Genomic DNA, 22,436 nt, shown 5'->3' on the forward strand with positions numbered 1-22,436 from the left:
AGTCGGACACGACTGAGCGACTTCACTTTCACTTTTGACTTTCCTGCATTGGAGAAGGAAATGGCAACCCACTCCAGTGTTCTTGCCTGGAGAATCCCAGGGACAGCGGAGCCTGGTGGGCTGCTGTCTGTGGGGTTGCAGAGAGTCAGACATGACTGAAGCGACTTAGCAGCAGCAAGCAGCAAGGTGCTTTCTAAATTTTTTCTTAGAAAAGAAAATGTGGTCAAAGACCATTTAAAAAATTTACCATTTCACTGCAGACTTTTATAAAAATATAATTAATATCAAATTGCTAAATAAGTTTCTAAGCACCTTCATTTTCTGAACATATTCATGGTGGGTACTGGCCCTTGGGCCAGACTCTCAGGGCCAGAGGTCTAAGTAAGTGTTTCTTAAAATGAAAAGCCCTGGAAAACCTATTGCCTTTAACATCCCATTTTAGTTACTAATTGGCATAAAAAGCCTGTTTTTCAGTTGGGAAGGATCTTCATACCTTAGATAAATGGAAGAATCTCCAAAATCATAGAATATAGCAATTGTGTCAAAATGGAGGAATTTGACAGTTGTACAGTAATTTGAACAGTGTATTTAAATCCTGACATGTGGAGGTTAGAATCTGTTTCTGGTACAGAATTTTCCAATTGCTTAATATATGTTTAATTTTAAAATATAAACCGTGGTTATTTTGATACAAGATTATGGATGATTTTATTTTCTTTTTTCATACTATTTGGTATTCTTCAACATCTTTACAATGAAAAGTCACTTTTTAATAAAAACATAAGATATATTTTACATTAAGGCATTTGTTTGTTTGTTTTCCCCACCAAGATAAAATGTGTTAAGTTCACTGAAATATTCATTATCCACCCACCTAAAAAAAAACCCGTAAGTACATGTAACACATTATATGTTTTTGAAAGGTTTTACATGTAAATTCCAGACACATTTCCAGAAGTATGATGACTGGAAAAATACATACATCATTGGCTCTTGTTTAAATTTTATTTATCACAAATCGTTTTGGTATTCAGCTAGGACAGCTGAATGTCATACAGTGAAATCACTGATCTTCAGATGACTGTAATATAAGTAGAAAACTCCAGGTGCATCTTATTATAGAGACCTAGTTCTTGGGTACTTCACCATTGCAAAATAAGAGTTATTATTATCTTGGTAGCTGTTCGTATTTCTTATACTTTTAATTTTAGATTACATGCTTGTGGCTCAGCTGGTAAAGAATCTGCCTGCAATGCAGGAGACCTGGGTTCGATCCCTGGTTTGGGAAGATCCCCTGGAGAAGGGAAAGGCTACCCACTCCAGTATTCTGGCCTAGAGAATTCCATGGACTGTATAATCCGTGGGGTCGCAAAGAGTTGGACACGACTAAGTGATTTTTACTCACTTGTTTAAAAAATTAAATCTTTTACATTTTACCTTTAAGTATCAACGCTCCTGGTGGCTCAGAGGGTAAAGCGTCTGCCTGCTATGCGGGAAACTCAGGTTCGATCCCTGGCTTGGGAAGATCCCCTGGAGAAGGAAATGGCAAACCATTCCAGTACTGTTGCCTGGAAAATCCCATGGACGGAGGAGCCTGGTAGGCTACAGTCCATGTGGTCGCAAAGAGTCGGACACAACTGAGCGACTTCACTTTCACTTTCATGTTGAAGGTGACACTTTTATCAAAGTAGTTAGAAGCTGTAATGAATTTTTAAAAATAGCCTTTGTTTTTCACACTGGCCAGAATCTTGGAGATCTTTTTTCTTAAGCAGTGACTTAAAAAATTTTTTTGACCAGGACCCATAATATGTCTTGGTATATTTAGAGGGGAGTTACCACAAGGGTAGAGATATCTAGTTCCAGGATGGCAGATACTCATTGTTCGGCTAACAATCGTATCATATACCCCATTGCCTTACCATCCAGTCCTAATGAAAGAGGTTGCTAACGGAACAGGGCCTAACACTCTTTCCTGCTGAACCAAGAGACGTCCTTAGAATCCTGTTCAGTGTGCTAAATACCAGTTCATGCAACACTATCAATTAATAAGTAGAGAACTAACCTCTTCATTAAAATCTTTAGGCCATTGGATTAATTCGCCTTCATTTTGTAAAGGCAATTATTTAGAGCACCCTGGTGGCTGGGAGGTAAAGAATCCGCCTGCAAGGAGACTCGGGTTTGATCCCTGGGTCTGGAAGATCCCCTGGAGAAGGAAATGGCAACCCACTCCAGTATTCTTGCTTGGGAAATCCCATGGACAAAGGAGGCTGGTGGGCTACAGTCCATGGGGTGGCAAGAGTCAGATGCAACTTGGCAACTAAACCACCACCACCACCACTCCTTATATGCATTCCTACCCAGTCAGATCAGAGCAAGGTTTAAGAAAAGAGCCTTTCCTGTCTTTATCATTAGCTTTCTCTCCTGTCTGTCAGGCTTTGCTGTGCCGATGATCAACTTTCTCTTGAGTCATTTTTTTCTCACTGCATTCTCTTTTGGGGTTCTGAGTGTATTATGTAAAAAAAGCACATAGGTTTTCTGTACAGGGCCTGTTACACAAAAGTTGCTCAGTAAATATTGTTATTACTGTTTCCATGTGTTTCATCTATCCCCAAATCTCTCTCTCCTGAGTTATAGGCTGTTGGGTCACTCTGATTACAGATGCCATAGACATTAATTTTATTCAAACACTTTCTATTGGAAATCTTGAATGCAGTTAATTTCATTCCTTTTATTTCTACCTCTGACTTTTTGATGGCCTAGGCAAAAATATGACATTGATGAGAAAGAGGAAGCATGCCAGTTATTTAAGGAAGAAACTTTACTCTGGGTATTAAAGTCAAAAAGAAATTTTTTACAGTACGGGAGATTGAATGATAGATAGTGGTTCTCAAAAATAGTTCTACAACATGTGCAGAAGTGGCTCTGCATGAAACACAACAGGTAAAATGATTCTAGGGGTTAGGTGAACACATCCCTTTGACTTAACTTGATCTAAGTATGGAATATAGCTCACCCAGAAGAAGGCAATAGATTCACAGTCCCTTTACTGTCTTCCATAAATTACACTTTCTTTGAGCCAGTCATTCAGGAGAAGCTGGATGGCAGATGGACCCTGAAGTAACAGGCTTTGATGAGGTTTTGGAGTGTTATCTTTATTAGCTTCCTATATTGCTGATTAAAAGTTGGTTATTTATATGTGCTTTTGAAACCAGATGAGCCATGGAAGGGTTGATGTTCTGTTACGAGATTGCTGGTGCCATGAAAATGCTCTTAACTAGCATTTCCCAGGTATAAGGCTGCTCTCATGTCTACGTGGAGAAAAACCATAGCGCCTGTAGGCAAAGCCAGCATTTCAGCAGAAAGCAGCCTTTGTATCCCCTTCAACCATTGAACGGGTATTATCACTGGGTCTACAGATGTTACCCCCCAGATGTGTTCAGAGGAGAGTAATTTCCCCCAGGTGTACACAAGCATTTTTAGGTTAACTAATGAGTGTCAACTGCGAAGTGTGACTTGAATAAAGCTCCTCCTGTGAAACTTAGCAACTCTCTAAGATTGGAGCATCTCTAATCCACTTACTCCAGAGGTTCGTCCAATTTGCACCTTTTCTTCACACTCTATTAATATTCATTATATTTCATAAGTACTATATTGAAAATTTTGAAGGACTTACATTTTATGCACTGTATAGAGCTGTTCCTTGTTAATGAAGACATTCAAAACCATGTTTCAGCGTGGTAGCATAATAAGCTTATCATTAATAAACTCATATTTCTGCAAAGTACTCCAGCTTAAACTGCTCACATAACTGCCGATTCTTTTCAGTGAGAATTCTGTTCCTTGCGTTTTTCTCGCTAATTCCTGTGATCCTCGAAATGAAATTTGAATTTGACCAAACGAGAGGAGAATAAAGAATATGTAGTACCAGTGTGATCCAAGACAGAAAGCAGAACAATCCTCAGTTAACTAGGAGTGATCTAATTCTTCACTTGTGAGTAATGAGCAGTTCTGAGAAGTGACTTTTATCCTTTCAGAGAGCTTAAGACATAGCCATTTCTCCTTACAAGAAACACATATGTACATTATCTCTGCTGTACTAGTTTTTACATATTTAGCTTTTGTTTAAATGCATAATCAAGTTCCTAAGACTGAGCTTGGTATTTCATATAAGAAATAATAATTAAAAATTAATTTTAGTTGCATGTGGAGTAATATTATTGCAGTCCATGAGGTCACAGAGTCAGACACAACTTAGCGACTGAATAACAACATAATATTGAATCTTGTGATGACTAAGTAGGGGATTATTGTACCATTATCTCTACTCCTAGGTACATTTAAAATTTTTCCTTCACAGTCTACACTACCCAGTAGAAAACTGATTTTTAAAACTTTTTGTACAATGTTGGATGGCATCACCAGCTCAATGGACATGAGTTTGAGCAAACTCCGGGAGATAGTGAAGGACAGGGAAGCCTGGCATGCTGCAGTCCATGGGGTAGCAAACAACTTAGTGACTGAACAACAACTGTATATTTATAAGCGATGATTATCAATAAAATCAGATTTTTCCTTGTCATGTTGGCTGGTTTGGAAAGTTTGTGAATGTTCCTCACTCTATACAGTGCTTCCCACATATCAACAACTAACCAAGCAGTTACAGTCTATTGGTTTTGCCTTTATTTTGTATCAGTTAGGTTTATTAGTAAGGTTCTGTATAAGCTTTAAGACGTGCATAACAGTTCTTTACCTTATGGCCTGTTTCCCTCTCTTGTGTCTCTTCCTCTAGAGATATGTTGCCATTGGGGAACTGGGGAAGGCTACCGACACGCTAGATTCTACAGGGAACGTAACAGAAGAGAAACCGTATGGTATGAAGCTCATAATATGTAGTCCTTATTTCTAATATTTAAAGGAAGTTTCTCTGAATTTGGAATTTAAAAATAAGCCTCTTATGTTTCCGGTGATTTTAATTGTCAGTACATTTCTTTAGGTTAAAAAGGTTGGAAATTGTTTATCATATTGTTGCTTATATGGTATGCCTATTAGTAAAGAATTGCAGTAATTGCCTTTTCCTATAATCAATATTTTTTTTAACATGCAGAATTCTTCCGAATAACTCCCTTGGCAAAAACCACTTATATAATAGATAGGATTTAGGACATTTTTCCTGGTCTTTGGTGAAACAAAGCAGAGAAATTCTCTTTCTGGATTTTACCTGCATCTTGTCGTTGTTGTTGTTGTTTTGGTTTTGGTATATATAATTATCTCGTAGCTGTTGAAATAAACGTACTAGGTTTCACACTTTAAAACTGATCCTATTCCTGTGCTTTTCGAGCATGCAAAAAGATATAGCAAAAGGAAAGCTATTTCTCTGGAAATAAAGAGAACTCACTGGGGTGCACTTTAATTTTTCTACCATCCCTTCTTTTACTTCTTTAAGAAAGGATAGATAAATGAAGTGGTTTCCTAGCAACTCTCATCGTGCTTATGCTATTTATAATGCAGCAGTTGTGGTTTTTGTACAGTCAGTTCACCTACATTATTATGTCATCAACTGAATTATTTGTAAGCCTTCTGTTTTGTTTTGTTCTTTGCCTGTGCTTAATGTTACCTTTTTTAATGTAGCTTTAGGCAGTCTAACATCTGCTTCCCTATGTTTTTGTGTTGAGTGGTCTTACTGTATATTACATATTCCCCCAGTAGAGAGACCAACCTTCTCCTTGTTCATAATGGCTTCTCTTGTCCTGTTAACATTTATATGTGGCTTAGCATCTTGCATGATTAATCAAGCACCATAATGAAGAGAAAAATCACCAATTTATTTTGAGTCTTTTAAAAAATAAATGTTGAATTAACCTTGAAATCATTATTATTATGATGATGGAATAACAGCATATGCCCACTTAATGGAAAGCCAACCATAATCTTCAGCCAGAATGCTCGTAAGATTAAAGAGGCCTAGGAGGATGTCAGAGATTTCCAGAGTATCCTACATTATATGTCAGTTTATATATAGTTAGAAGAATGGTGAGGCGGTAAAATTGGTGAGACTCGTTGGTTGGATGGGGACAGAGAGGAAGTTGTTAAAAAAGATGTAGGTTTCTGGGTTTTAAAACTGTTATGTGATGGTGCAGTTCTTTGAGTAGGGATATTACAAGAGGACCAGGGGGATGAACTACTTCAATACACACTGGTAGGAAGGACTACCCTGAAGCATTTTGGAATTTTTAAAAACTCTCCTTTGTATTGTATCATTTACGACCTTACTTACCTTAAGGAAAGTATGTTAGTGTGTTGAAATCATCTCATTATAGTCTTGAAATCTGAGAATATAAGAAACGAAACAACTTTCTTTAGGCCCTCAAAAGGAGAGCTCCCTATAGTTGACTGAACACTGTTTGTAGTCCCAGAAAATGAGAGCTCAGAGAGTTTTGCTGATTGACATGATTTTTCTGTATAATTTTGGTAAGGCAGCATAGTTTGTCATCTGTTTAAGCTGCACAGCAGGTACCAAGGGGGAAATAAATATAAAACCTACCTTGTAAAGAAACTTGTGTCATATGGAGAACTAGGACCTGTGTTTTCAACCCTCTGAGACTTAATCCTAAGACCTGTAACTGGTATTTTGTAATGCCTTCTTTATTATGCTGAAATAAAACTCAGAGGTTTTCTTCCCTACCTACACATTAAAAGAAAAAAATCAATGTACTATAGTAAATGGACTATAAAGAAGAAATAAAGGTAATTTATAGTAAAATAGTCACATCAGTGTGTAAATGCACAGATATTACTACACCGAAAGTCTTCATGGAGTAATCAGATACATATATGTAACAGATACTTACACATCAGTCACTGTGAATGCCACAAGTCAAATGCAGGCAGACAGGTGTGTTGTGTTCATGACTCAGTACTGAAAAGTTCAGTATCCCCTTGTGGGAGCAACTGAAGAAGAGAATGATTTGGGGGCTTCCCCAGTGGCTCAGTGGTAAAGAATCCGCCTGCAGTGCAGGAGACGCAGGTTCCATCCCTGGGTCTGGAAGATTCCCTGGAGAAGGAAAGGCAACTCTCTTCAGTATTCTTGCTTGGGAAACCCCATGGACAGAGGAGGCAGGTGGGCTACAGTCCATGGGGTCGCAAAGGAGTCAGACGCAACTTGGCAACTAAACAAGACTGTACAAAAAATTCTGTATTTAAGTGGAAAATGGACTTAGATTCTAGCCTAAATGAAGTGAAAGTCGCTCAGTCGTGTCTGACTCCTTGCGACCCCATGGACTGTACAAGCCATGGAATTCTCCAGGCCAGAATACTGGAGTGGGCAGCCTTTCCCTTCCCCAGGGGATCTTCCCAACCCAGGGATCGAACCCCAGTCTCCTGCATTGCAGGTGGATTTTCTTTACCAGCTGAGCCACAAGGGAAGCCCGGTTCTAGCCTAAAGTAATTCTAAACAGAAGGTCGCCCACTTGAGCATCTGGCAGCTGTCCGGCACTCGTGCAGAGCATGGACAGCTCCTCGCTGTGCCGCCCTGTGCACGCCACAGGCCGTCTGGCATCCCTGGGCCTCCTATTAAGTGCTGCTGCTGATGCCACCCACCAGTCATCACAGCAATGAAAAATACAGCTTTTAATTGACCTGTTGAAAACAGCCACCATCTGGGTAAAACAAGGGGTTATGCAGTAAATGGCACGTGAATGACCTCAGGTCACTTTATCCTATCTAGACAAATTACTATTTTTAGCCATACAAAATGAGTCCCTAGCTCAGACTCAATGTTCAAACCCTATTAATAGGGCCCTTTTATTCTCTATCCTGACACCTTCTGTTATTTCTAAATAGTATTTTTTGCCACTTATTTAATATATTTTTATACGTTAATTCCTAAGCTGGGCTGAGACCATGTCTCTCTTGGTTTTTGGTGCTTAGAGCTATGGATGGCATATAGAATAAAGTATTTAGCGGGTGCGAATAAACCAGGCTGGTGATAGAGGCGTTGAAAAGACTGCAGGGAAGTCCCAGGAAAGGCAAAGCATCTTCCTACCTTCTGCTGCTCTTTTCTCATCCACAGTGAGGTATTTCGTTTCAGGTACAGCTGCCCGTGTCTCTGAGGATACACAGCTCCAGCGTGCTCATCTGTTCTTCAGGGAGCTCAGGACACTGAGGCCGTGGCTTCCCAGGCTGTCTTGGATATGCAAGCTTCTGGGACGGCCTTACTGCTCTGGTGATGGGAATAGCTTTTTTCTGTGCCTCCTGTGGCTTTGTTACTGGGAGGCAAGATATGTAAACTGTAAGCGCCATCTCTTGCTAATCCTCTGTTCTAAACACCACCACCTCTTGGTCCCGTAAGAGAATGTTGCCAAGTCTTCTCGAATGGATGCCGCTAATGTTGTATCTGATGCAAGTGGCTCCTCCTAGATTGTGGTCTGGCTTGCCCACATATCCTAGAGGAAGCTGAAAAGTTGAATTGGGTCTCCAGTTGTCATTTAAACAAATAAGGCACACACTATATTGGGGCTAGGGTGTAGCTGGGCATCAGTCATCCCATGGTACCTTTTATTTATACTGAAACTTTTTTCTTATAAAGTATTGTGCAAATAAAGGAAAGTGAAGAAAGTGTAAGTTTACAACTTAATGAACTATCACAAAACAAATATCCATGCAGCTCCCAGTCTAGTCAAGAAATAGAGGGGCTGCCCTGATGGTCCAGTTGTTAAGAACCCGCCTTGTGGTGAGGGATGACCTGTTTGATCCCTGGTCTGGGAAGATTCCACATGGCATGGGGCAGCTAAGCCCTTGTGACACAACTACTGAGCCCACACTCCAGAGCCCATGAGCCACAACTACTGAACCTACGTGCCTCAGCTCCTGAAGCCCACTCGCCCTAGAGCCCATGGAACAAGAGAAGCCGCCACAGTAAGAAATCCGTGCGCTGCAACTAGGGAGTAGCCTCCATTTGCCACAATTAAAGAAAGCCTGTGTGCAGCAATGAAGACCCGGCACAGCAAAAATATAAATAAATATTTTTAAATCCTTAAAAAAAAAGAAAAATTCTTAGCAGCCCCCTTCCTGCCCCATCCCAATGACTGTAACATCTCTCTTTTCTAAATATAACTACTATTCTAATGTCCAACGCTTTGCTGATAATCCTAAAACTATAGTATAGCTTTGCCTATGCTCCTGTGTGAAAAAAAGTATGTATATGTACATGTGCTAAGTTGCTTCAGTCGTGTCTGACTCTCTGACCCTTTGGACAGTAGTCCAGCAAAGCCTCTGTCCATGGGATTCTCCAGGCAAGAATACTAGAGTGGGTTGCCATGCCCTCCTCCAGGGGATCTTTCTAGCCCAGGGATCGAACCTGCCTCTCTTACATCTCCTGCATTGGCGGGTGAGTTCTTGTACCACTAGCGCCACCTGGGAAGCCCGTATATGTACATAGACACTTATGTGGGTTTCCAGGTAGCATTAGTGGTAAAGAAGCCACCTGTGAATTCAGGAGATGTAAGAGACGCAGGTTCGATCCCTGGGTTGGGAAGATCCCCTGGAGGAGGGCTTGGCAACCCACTCCAATATTCTTGCCTGGAGGATCCCCGTGGACAGAAAACGCTGACAAGCTACAGTCCATAGGGTTGCAAAGAGTCGGACCTGACTAAAGTGACTTAGCACTCACACACTCATACATTTATGTGCATCTGTATAAAATACGTAGAGAGATGTGTGTGTGTATACATACATATTCTTCTGTCCTGAGATATTTGTGTTGACTCCAGGTTGAGACTTTATGAATAAAGCTGCAATGTGTATTTTATGCCTGTCTTTTGATAGACATGTGCAATAATTTCTCCCTGATACATACCCAAGTGGAATTGCTGGGTCATGGGGTACGTGCATATTTTACTGTACCAGAAATTGCCAAGTAACTCTTAAAGTGGTTGTACAACCTTGCATTTCTACCAGCAGTGTATAAGCGTTCTACTTGTACCACATCCTTGGCAACACATGGTAATGAGTAGTGTTTTTCGTTTTGGCCATTCTGGTCAGTAGGTCATGGTGTTTCATTGTGGTTTTAAATTTCATTACTAATGAGATTCAGCTCAAACAGTAAAGAATCTGCCTGCAATGCAGGAGACCAGGGTTTGATTCCTGGGTCAGAAAGATTCTCTGGAGAAGGAATGGCAACCCACTCCAGTATTCTTGCCTGGAGAATCCCATGGACAGAGAAGCCTGGCAGGCTACAGTCCGTGGGGTTGCAAAGAGTCAGACGCGACTGAGCAACACACACACACAGTGAGATACAGCAGTATTATCATATGTCTTTTGGGTACTAAGCCGTCTTTGTTTATTGTCCAGGTCTCTTGCCCACTTCTTTGTTTTGTTTCTTCTTTCCCTTGCTATTGAGTCACTTTTTTTTTTTTTAAGATTGATTTGTATGAGTTTTATGGGGGAAAAAACCCAAAACTCTGGATATGTGCTCTTCTGTTTGATCACGTGTGTTACAGATATTATCTTCTCTGTAGCTTGTCTTTTACAAAACTCTCTTAGCTGTGTCTTTTGGAAAACAAGTTGCTGGTTTTACTTTAGTCTATGGTTAGTTTTTTAGCGTCCTGTTTAAGAAAACTTTTCCCATGCCAAAAGCATTAAGATATTTTTCTACATTCTGGCAGCTTCATTGCGTTGCCTTTCACATTACATCTACAGTCTACCGTTTTTCTCTGTATGGATATCCAGTTCACTCAGCACTTTTCCCGCTACCTTGTTTCTTGGATCACAAATCAAGCATCTTATAAGCGTGGGTTTGTTTGGAATCTATCTTGTTGCATTTGGTCTGTTTACCCTTGTGTTAACACTAAACTATGTTAATTGCTGTAGTTTTAGAATAAGTCTTGTTATCTGAAAGCGCAAATTTTGTACCTTATTTTTATAGATTTTTTTCTATAGGCTTTTTAGTTTTCTTATCAAAGTAAGGAAATTGCTTTCTATTCCTAATTTGCCATTTGTTTGTTTTTTTTAATCATGAGCAACCATTGAATTTTATAAGAAAATTTTTTTGCTGCATAGGCTTTCTGTCTGGTGATTCAAGCATCAAATAAATGATTCCTAGGTGACTAGGAATGCTCTTTTGACCTTGAGATTCTATTATTCCTCAGCAAATTTAATTCAACAAGAATGTCTCGAGCACCATCTTAATTGTATGCATTATATAAGAAGAAAAGCTATCTTTGCTTTTTAGGAGATTAGAATTCCATTGGTGAGATAATACCTACATATATATATGTGTGTGTGTATATGTATATGTGTGTGTGTGTGTGTGTGTATATATATATATATATATATATAATAGCTGTTAAAAATTGTGAATGATTAATTGCAGGAACAGCAAAACCATACCTGCCTAGGATGTTAAGTCAGAGAAGGCGACACCATGGCAGAAGTAGAATGAGAAAGAATACATCTCATCACCTTGTGTGGGAAAATATCAGTAAAAGAGTCACCCAGGCAGGACAGGGGAATTGGCCTTGGCAGAAATGTCAGTAAAGAGACCAGCTTGGTGGAACTCGAAAGCTGTTTGGTCTTATTTTTAAAATGTATGGATGACTAAATTATGAACTGTAGCAATTTTATCAGCAGTGGCATTTCTTTCAGCAACTGCCAGCATGGTGGTAGCATTGGCTCTCTAGATTTGCAAGTCTTGCATAACTAAAATATCAACAATAATTATGTCTTAATGTTTCAAGAGAGTAAACATTTTTCATGGATCCTCATTCATATCATGAGATACATCTGTTTGTAAAACAATTTGAACAAAATGGGCATTTCAGCTCTACCTTTTTGGAGCTTCTAGGTGCTATTCTTTTGAGTTTTGTAGGTGTTTTCTATTTGAGTCTCGTAGATTCTGGTCTTTCGTTCATATTTAGCTCATAAGGATCAAGGTCACACAGAGATTAAAGCTTTCTTGCTGCACTGATATTAAAATCTGGACAGTGTTCCTTGCTGTCTTTTAATTTTTATTCTGGTGTTAGTACAGTTAATTCAAAACACAATAATTAGTTTTTGTTTAATATTGTTCAAATAAGAAGATCAAATGCAACACGTATATATCAGGATAAAAAGTTCAAGTAAATTTCCTACAGAGTGAAAATAGAAGACTAATTTCTTTCCATTGACTATAATTTATAGAAGTTATAGAATATTTCTGTAACCTAGTTTTTTTTACTGAATATGAAATTTGTATAGTTATATGTGAAAACCCCAAATGTTGAATTTCAGTTGTTAGTTTCCAGTTGTTAAAATTAGAGAACCGTATTTTAATAGTGCATCATTTTGTTTGAAAGAGTATCAAACAAAAGCTGGAAACATGACTTAAGACAGATAAAATCTTTGTTATGTATTGGGATGGCCAAAAAGTTCATTCAGATTTTCCATAACATCAAAACCCGAACCCACCCAGTGTATTTCCTTTCTTACACTGGCTTATTTTTGAGACCAGACTCCTGACTGAAGTTCTAAGAGCAGTGAAGGGAGGGAAGGAGACAGATAAATACAGCTTTATTTGGGGACAGAGTTAACATGTGAGTGTAGAAAATTCATACTATGCCAATCATACAGCAGTTTTGAAATCTATCAGGTAAAATTTTAAATGTGATTGGTATTTGATAGCTTTCAATAACTTGTTTAGTTATTTATAATATCTGAACTCTGGAGAACCTTAGATATAACTTTGTGGGTATTTTTCTACTTACTTTGTCATCACATTATTTTTGATCACTTCAGGACCATTTCTGTAGCTAATGCAGCATTTTTCTAAGGTCTGCTGAAGGCCCTAGTGACTATGTAGTAAATGCACGTAAAATGATTGGATTCTTTTTAATGGAAAAAAAAAAGAAACATAGGAAGTTGAATTTAGTCTCAATATTGGACAGTATAAGACTTTCCCCCTTGTATCTCATTATTGTGTATTTTATCCATCTCAACAAGGTAGAATATGACCTACAAAATGTATACTGTAATAAGTGCTTTGTTGAAAAATTTTTTTTAATTTTCAGAGTTGTCAGTACTGTGAAAATAGCATATGTACTTCTATGATTGTTTTAGTGTCACTTTTTTGGGTTCATTTTTGGCAGATAAAATAACACAAGAAGATATTGAAAGCATTCTACAGAAATTCACTGGGAATATAATGCAAGTACCTCCCCTGTAAGTTCAATTGTTGAATTTGAATAAATGTTTAATTTTATTTTCCAGTGGCTAACATCGTATTAATGAAGAAAAAGGAGAGGGGCTTGCTTTTACTTTATGGCAAGGCACGTTTTAGACCTAGCAACTGATCAAGTGAGGTGACCCTGATTCAGATAGGATACAGAGCCTCTGATGTCTTTAAGAGGAGCCTGGTGGGCTCCAGACCATGGGGTCACAAAGAGTCAGACACGACAGAGCACAGCGCATACACACACAGGATGTAGTCTCCTTTGTCCCTGGGTATTGCCCCAGCCTAACATCTGTGCTCTTCCAGGGTTTGTTGGTTTTTCTGATTCTACCTGTAGTCATCAGGGCAGTTATGGAGAGCAGAAGACATGTTGCTTTTCCCAGAATAGCAGGAAAAGAGACCAGTCCCATCTGGTACAGGCATCAGAGTTATGCTTTAGAGTCCAGTTGACACTTCCTGTCAGGTGTTGGGACCATTCTTTTTGGGCCCAGAATCTTATATTTCACAATTCTCTGCAACAAATGAAACAGATGAGAATTATAACTTATTAAAAGTATAAGTATATTGATTTACCACTTAAGCCATATTTTTGTGCACATTATAATTTCAAGCAAATTGCTTCCTTTTTTTAAAAAATGGCATATAGAATGTGTCAGGATATGTTACTAAAAATTCTTTTAGAATTTTTTTTTTTTTTTAATCTTAGTTTTTTTTTAAGAACATGAAATATCTGTGGGGAAATGTTTCTTTATAATTTTGCCTCAAATGGGAAGACTTAAAAATTGTAGCAGGATCTGAACAAACATTATTTTGGATCATTATTGTTAAGATATAGTAAACATTTGTATATTTAAGAATTGTCTTAGGATTTTCTTCCCTGTGATTGTTCCAAGGATTTTTGTGGACTAATCACACTTAATCACACAAAGTTAAGTGCTGTTAAGTAGATTATTTGCTTATTTTTTCTTTGGAAACATTTTGGTAACTTTTATGTGAAAATGAATATTACAATGGAAATGCATTGTTTCAAGGAAATACAGCTGAGATCATTGTTACTGGATGCCTCGTACCCTTTACCCAGAATGAGGACTAGTGAAGACGTGAATAGACCATCTCCAGGAAGATGGTTAAAGAGGAATATTGACATCATTGCTCACTGAGTGCCAGAGTGAACTGTATTGGCCTCAAAGATATTTAGGAACTCTATCCCTGACACCAGTGTGGAGTAGATTAGAAGAAAAAAAAAGTTCATTCTTAGAAGGATTTTCAGTTGAAAGGGCTGCTAATCATCTTTTCTTTCCAAGCTGTAATCTAGAATTATTCTCTCTCGCTTTCTCAATCTCTCTTTATTCTTGCTCCCTTCTTCTCTCTTTGTCTCCCTCTTCTACTTTGCAAGCTATTCTGCATTAAAGAAAGATGGCCAGAGACTTTCAACTTTGATGAAGAGAGGTGAAGTAGTAGAAGCAAAGCCTGCCAGGCCAGTTACTGTATACAGTCTCTCCCTTCAGAAATTCCAGCCACCATTTTTCACACTAGGTAAGATGGAGAAATCTGAAATCATTTGTATTTACTGTGCCTTTATTTTATAGTTGGCTACTTTTCTGTAATTTTAATGGATCCCGAGGATATTGGAAATTTTTAAAAATTTGAATTTAAACAAGGTTAGAATTTGTTAATAATTTTTTGACACCTATTGACTATGCCAAAGCCTTTGACTGTGTGGATCACAATAAACTATGGAAAATTCTAAAAGAGATGGGACTACCAGACCACCTGATCTGCCTCTTGAGAAATTTGTATGCAAGTCAGGAAGCAACAGTTAGAACTGGACATGGAAAAACAGACTGGTTCCAAATAGGAAAAGGAGTATGTCAAGGCTGTATATTGTCACCCTGTTTATTTAACTTATATGCGGAGTACATCATGAGAAACGCTGGACTGGAAGAAACACAAGCTGGAATCAAGATTGCCGGGAGAAATATCAATAACCTCAGATATGCAGATGATACCACCCTTATCACAGAAAGTGAAGAGGAACTAAAAAGCCTCTTGATGAAAGTGAAAGTGGAGAGTGAAAAAGTGGGCTTAAAGCTCAACATTCAGAAAATGAAGATCATGGCATCCGGTCCCATCACTTCATGGGAAATAGATGGGGAAACAGTGGAAACAGTGTCAGACTTTATTTTTCTGGGCTCCAAAATCACTACAGATGGTGACTGCAGCCATGAAATTAAAAGATGCTTACTCCTTGGAAGGAAAGTTATGACCAACCTAGATAGCATATTCAAAAGCAGAGACATTACTTTGCCAACAAAGGTTCGTCTAGTCAAGGCTATGGTTTTTCCTGTGGTCATGTATGGATGTGAGAGTTGGACTGTGAAGAAGGCTGAGCGCCGAAGAATTGATGCTTTTGAACTGTGGTGTTGAAGAAGACTCTTGAGAGTCCCTTGGACTGCAAGGAGATCCAACCAGTCCATTCTGAAGGAGATCAGCCCTGGGGTTTCTTTGGAAGGAATGATGCTAAAGCTGAAACTCCAGTACTTTGGCCACCTCATGTGAAGAGTTGACTCATTGGAAAAGACCCTGATGCTGGGAGGGATTGGGGGCAAGAGGAGAAGGGGACGACAGAGGATGAGATGGCTGGATGGCATCACTGACTCGATGCACATGAGTCTGAGTGAACTCCGGGAGTTGGTGATGGACAGGGAGGCCTGGCGTGCTGCGATTCATGGGGTCACAGAGAGTTGGACACGACTGAGTGACTGATCTGATCTGATCTGATCTGATGGCTATATAGGGGTTCAGAGTTGTCCTAAATCATCTGAGTTTCTTATATTATCTTGCTATAAAATTGTAAGTAACATACTTTGGATCTCTATAGAGAAGAGTAGGTAAGGAATACATATTTTCAAAATTTTGTATTTTCTATTTTATTGTCTTATGAATACTTGTTTCCCATTTTGGCTAGTACCTGATAGTCTATTCTCAGTTTTTTTATTAATATTTATTTGTCCTTTTAAAACAATGCTTTTTCAGTTTTTGAACAAGAAATTCTAAAAGTTGAGTGATTTTTCTTTCTCTTTGTCACCAACAAATTACTGCTAAAGATCATGAAAATATAGGAATAATGGGTAATGCAGAAATGTATTCTTGGACATATGGTAAAGTTTAATTCAAATGAACAATTTGAATTTATCTATAATCCATATTTGAAATAAATTTACAACCCACAAAGGCTTTCTCTATTGTTTGAAAATTTTATGATCTCCTAGCTAAAGCCCTGAATGTGTAAGAGTTGTGAAAAATCAAAAGCTGTAGTTCTTCTTAATCTTCAGTCTCCCTGAAATTGACCCTGCTCTTAATTTCATGGTGCATTCTGAATAGGTTGACTTTTAGAAATAATTTCCCAAATCTTTTTTTCTAAACTTTGTTGCTCTTTTTTTCTCCTTTTGAGATTATTATTTAGTGTAAGTTCCTGTAGATTGTGGGTTTTGTACAGTTTTTTTAGGAAGTCACTCCTTAAGTTTCCTGATTCTAAAACATTAGACAAACAATGAAACAAATATGCTAAAAAGTGTTTTACTATGTTCCATGAAAAAGCAGCAGCTGTGTTGGCAAAGCAGATATTATCTATGAAAGTAAAAAAAAACCCTCAAGTTTTTCCAGTTGCATTTGTTCATTGGAGTTATAGTAGGCCACATTTGACTCTTTCATCAAAGAGTCACCTTTGATAGCACACCTCCATTTGGTCCTAGTGCTCTTTATTTTTTCTTTAATCTCAGCAGTGGCTCCCAACCTTGAGCTGATAGGGAAAAAAAGAAATTGAAATACTTAGGTGGGGAGTTTTGATTAATTCCCTCAAATAACTTTAGTGTATGCTAAGCTAGAAACAGGTGGAATGTGGTCTTTTCGTGTGGAAATACAGTTCTTTTCAGGATGTCTTGTGGATGAATAAAAATAATCCAGAGCCTTGCTCTTAACCAATAAACTTGTATTAGGCTAAGCTAAGAAGCTGTTTAGACATGCAGTCAGTTCTGGTACATTGTGTAATTGTAAGTTATTTCATGATTTTTTTCAGGAATATTTCCAAAAGAACATTTAAATATGCTGAGTTCTCTCTGTAATATATTACCCCAAACATAATTCCTGCCACTGAAAAGGGAATTTTTGTTTGTTTGTTGTATTTTTCGAGTATGTAAATCTGGAAGTATTTTAAAAATCTACAGCTTATGATAGCAAGGCTGAGATGTCTAACCATTTGAAACCTATTAAATGAACAAGATGTGCAAATCTGAAAAAAATTTTTTTAAGTCTGTAGCTCATGATAGCAAAGCTGAGATTTCTAACTATTTAAAACCTATTAAATGAACGAGGCTGAAGTATTAAAGTGGTATGACTTGCCATGTAATTTAAAACATGCTCATGAGTTTCTGCTATTTGCTTTCTCTACACTCTGACTTTTCAGTCTCACACATATGCTACTAGATGAATAATTTATGTTATGGCACATAAATATTTTATCACTCGATTGTTTGCATAGTGCATTTTTACATTTGTTTAGGGGCATCATTTCTATGTAAAGTGGATTTCATAGGAGCTTAGCAATTCACCATGTCACTATTAACATTCCAGATGTCGAATGTGGAGGAGGTTTTTATATCAGAAGCTTGGTCAGTGACATTGGCAAAGGTAAGCATAAAGATGAATTATGAATTACCATTTAGAGAGTAATATTCCTTTTTGATGGGAAGAAGGAATTTTCCGTTTTTCATGTCTCTGAGTACTGGCCTTAGGAACTGTGCCAGTACTGAAGGCTGTGCTTTCAGCCTTAAAAGCATTCTAGGTTTATGGCAGACAGTTAGCAGCATCCACAGCTGCAGTGAAATGCTTGTAATGGGAGAGAGGAGAAAAAGAGGAACAGAAAATGAAGATGTGAATAGTGAATCTAAGGCCAACATTTTTTTTCAAGCATAAAATGTTTTAACTCAAAAGTAGGGACAAAAAGAAAAGATTACTCCTTTAAAAAAAAATTGTTTTCATTGCTACACGTCAAATTTTTTAAAGCAACCTAGAAGCCATCGTCTTCCTAACAACCGGGAAGTTGGAGATCTGGCCCTGCCATTGGCTGGCTGTGGTGACACGGGACAGGCCTCGTTACCTCATCTGCAAAGTGAGAGTAATATTACCTCAGGAGGTTGCTTCATGGGTTAAGTAAGAAAAGTGAATGCCCGTTCCTTCTAGACTTTAAACCAGTTTATTAGATGAGCTATTAAATATTATTTGGCTACTTAATCATTTCATAATCTCAAGGCTTCTGGTTATTATTTTGGATGATTACAACTTTACATTTAGGGTAGTTTTGAATGGTTTGAATTGAGTCCCTCAGACATTTGAAAAATGATAGACTATGAAATACTAAATCATTTATCATGCATTTTCTTTTCCCCTTTTGTTACCACAGAACTCTCTTCCTGTGCCAATGTGCTAGAGCTGACACGAACCAAACAGGGACCATTCACCCTGGAGGAGCATGCCCTGCCCGAAGACAAATGGACGATTGATGACATTGCACAGTCTCTCCAGCGGTGCTCATCTCTTCTCCCAGCAGAGCTGGCACTTAAAAAATCAAAACCTGAGGAGTCTAATGAGCAAGTTTTGAGCTGTGAGTGTATAACTCTGAATGAGACAAAGGGAGAAGACGATGTAATTAAGACACTTTAAGACTGGCTTGGGATTGTTATCATTTCCTCATTGACATTTGAATCCTGTGTGCAGAATGACAGGCTTCGTGCAAAAGACAAATGATACCTATGGGTTTTTTTTCTTTTTTTGCATGAAGAAAAATGTCCATCATTTATGGTTTCTATGGTGCACAATTTATCTGCTGTACATTATAAATAGCCCTGCAGTTGTTCATTTCTTGTTGTACTATAGAATATTGTCATGCTATTAGATCAGATTCAGGAAAAGCAACTTTCTGATTTTGATCTCTCTTAAAAGTCTTCTCCTATGAAAAAGTTGACCATATTTTCTAATCAGAGGGGAAAAACAATGAGCTACATGTTTCTTTGGTGTCATGAAGTGAATGTGTATTTGTTTCTTTGACTTTATTTTGGCTTCCTGGTGGCTCTGGTTATTGAAACTCCTTAACTATGTTTGAAAAAGCCATTATTTAACTCTTATGTTTTATAGAGTTTATGATTATTAAGAACATTTCTTTAATAATGTTATACTTATCTTGGTAATAGCTGTGTTTGTTTAGATCTTGGAAACTAATAAACTTTTATAACAAATATTTCTAAATGAACCAAATTATTGCTGCTACCACTAATGGAAAGTAAAGAGAAGACTAAATGTTTAATTAAATTCACCTCTACTCCACCATTAGCATAGGACAGCTCCTATGGCTTATGTTTTGGCAGCTATGAGATGTTTTCCTGGTAATCAATACAGTTGACCACCCTGTGCCAATATACTAAATAACCTAATTTTTAAAAATTAAGCTAAAGAATGTGTCTTCAATTAAAAACTTCTTTTCTTTATTTTTTAGTATTTATTTATACCTTTTTCTAGGGTATCAAGCCCCTGGTATTTTTTCAGTTTGCTTTTTCAAATGATGTTTACAAATGCTGAGGTTTGCCGTGTATTTGCAGTTAATCCCTTCTCTTTAAATGTTGAAAAACAGTTGTTCTCAAACATTTGCATTCAAGTGGCCTACTGACAGGTCCCTGTCCCTCTTCACCATAGTTTTGAAAACAGTCACATTCCAAAAGAATAAATTTCATGTATAATGAGTGCTTCATATTTTTGTTATGGGAAAGCAGTATATAATGCAGCCAGTCTGTTCAAATCCCACTGCATTTATTCAAATAAATATAGTTTCAAAGGGAAGAGTTGTTAAATTTTCATCAAATAAGAATTTTTAGATTTTTATGGATTGTCTTTCTTGCAAAGGTAGTTGTTTTGTAACCTCTAACCTCGAAATTTTAAATATGTTAAAGAAAAATGGTCGTATTTGTGGTGAACCTCATATAAACTCAGTCTAAAAAGTTACATGCTTCAGTAGAGCACTTTCAGCGTATTGTCAACATTTTAAAAACGGAACTTTCTTAAATGACACAGAAAATGATAAGGAAAAGAGCTAGTTATCATAATGCCTTAAATAAAACTTCAGACATACAAAGTTGTAAGCTGAGACTTTTACAGCTTTGCTTGTGTCCAGTGCCCTGCAGTTTGCGTAACCAAAGGTGTCGGTGGTTGCCTCTTCCTGTTGGAAAGGGATAAGTCACAGTACGCCTTCGTACATCGCCTGGTACGGAATAGCAAGCACCTGGGGCATCTTGGCTGTTTCTCAACTTAAATTTTGGCATGCATAGTTTGCTAATGGTAAAGAGCATAAATGTTTTGAAAAGACAAGTGACTTTCTGAAATGGTAATCGATCTTTTTCTTTTACTGAAAACACTGAAGAAAATTTTGCCAAATGGAAAAATTACCCGTAATCGTCGCCACCTCGCTGAAGTGACTTCAGAACTTTATTTTGTATTACTCTTTTTTTAACTATTTTTTATTTCATATTATTTGACTATTGGTATTTAGTTTTGATAATGATTACTTAATCTTTTTACTTTATTTAAACCATTTCCCGATTGCTAAATTCTTAAGTTTATTTTCAGTTTTATTAGGATAAGTTCCTGGAAGTGGAATTATTAAATGAAGTAATATAAACAGTTTTATGGTTCTTAGTAAGTTTGCCTTATTGCTTTCCCAGAGAGTTGTAACATTTTACAGTGTTACTATTTGAGTATATCAGTTCACCAGAAGTTTACAGCTTTGAGTGGGGGTTTTATATGTTATTGTTGCTAATTTAGTAAGTTAAAAGAGTTCAAAATTGCCAGTTTACCTCTGTGTGACTTTTTCATATACTTTGTCACTTGTATAAATAAATGTCTTAATGGTTTCTTTATACATTTGTGTGTTATTTGTGCAGTAAATACTTGGTAGAAGTATTTTCATGGTCTGTTGTCTTTTTTTATTTTAGTTTCATTTTTCATTTTTACTGACTAAATTTGCTAACTGATTTTAAGAATTCCTTTATAGTTGCCAGATTTATGAGTATGAATAGTTAAAATTTATTGAAAATTAAAAACATTATTAACTTTCATAAGCAGCTGTAACTGATCAAGATGCTCTAAAAAGTTTGACTCGTCCATAAAACAAATTAGTTTTCTCCTGAGTCTGGTATTTATGTACCAATTGCTTCGTTTTTTTCACTTTAGTCAAAATATTAAATACCTGTGCCTATGTATTTCATGTCATAATAAAGTTGTCTTATTTGTAAGAAAACATGTGTTAGAAATTTCTGAAAATGCTTCTACCTGGAATATACAGATCATTTCGACATTTAATTTTTTTATATTTCTGGAAAATATTGTCTGAAAAGTCAGCAGACTTGGCCATAGAATTATTTTATTATAGATTTAAGACCCATGATCATTAAAATAATATAATTTTTTCTCTGATTATTCAAAATTATAAAATTTGAATAAGAACTAAACTTAACACTTTCCTATCCTAACTAGATCTTTTCTTCTTTAATACTTGAATTAATACCTATTCCAGATCCACCATCAGAAATTACTCATTGTACTACATAAGAAAAGAATGCTTTATAACAGGTCTTTAGTACATTTTCTATCTTTCAGACCAGTTTGAAATTTGTATCAGACTTATAGTGGGCATTTAGAGGTTTAATCAGTTCTGTTTCAAAGGAAGAAAATAATTTACCTTATATGTTGATGCATATAACAGAAAAATTGTAATTCAAAAGCACTCTAAAATGTTGAAACATTTAAATAGGGGAATATGAAAAATGTAGGTTTTTTGGGTTGAAATGATTTTAATGGTCTTGTAGTTAAATTGAAATAGGAAATTTATCTTGAAACTATTTCTTTAAGGTATATGTGGGCAGCAGTAGCCTGGCCTAATCACTTACTGAGTATCCCTTGTTAAACACTTGCTGCATGCACTTGAATCCATAATCTCTTCATAGTTTCAACTTGAGTTAAATTCTCTCTGTGAACAGTAATGTCTCATATTGCTATTATAAATGATGATACCAGTAGGAAAGTTGAAGTCAGAAATTACTATTTTGCTCCTCTTATCTGTAAGTAAGCCTTAAACTGTAACATATTAAGATTATTTCCATCTCTACTATTAGCTTTTTGATTGAGGCAA

General features: G+C 37.0%; 1 protein-coding gene across 6 annotated transcripts in view; it reads left to right on the forward strand.

Annotated features, from left to right (window-relative positions):
* The window catches only part of TRUB1 (TruB pseudouridine synthase family member 1), a 49,847-nt gene extending 28,302 nt beyond the window's left edge, over positions 1-21,545 (forward strand). For 3 of the 6 annotated variants that reach the window (XM_086378093.1, XM_086378096.1, XM_086378091.1), the window contains 5 exons: positions 4,790-4,871; positions 13,119-13,191; positions 14,598-14,737; positions 17,834-17,890; positions 18,663-21,545. In XM_086378093.1, coding sequence (XP_086234219.1) covers positions 4,790-4,871; positions 13,119-13,191; positions 14,598-14,737; positions 17,834-17,890; positions 18,663-18,922 — 612 coding nt within the window. In that variant the 3' untranslated portion in view covers positions 18,923-21,545. Of the gene's footprint in view, positions 1-4,789; positions 4,872-8,086; positions 9,049-13,118; positions 13,192-14,597; positions 14,738-17,833; positions 17,891-18,662 lie in introns of those variants that run through there. The other 3 variants (XM_086378095.1, XM_086378092.1, XM_086378094.1) reach the window with 3 other exon arrangements.
* Positions 21,546-22,436: the final 891 nt, after the last annotated feature.

Source organism: Bos grunniens, chromosome 26 (genome assembly GCF_055505025.1).
Source record: "Bos grunniens cultivar Pamir isolate PY7600 chromosome 26, Bosgru_T2T1.0, whole genome shotgun sequence".
NCBI classification, from domain to species: domain Eukaryota; kingdom Metazoa; phylum Chordata; class Mammalia; order Artiodactyla; family Bovidae; genus Bos; species Bos grunniens.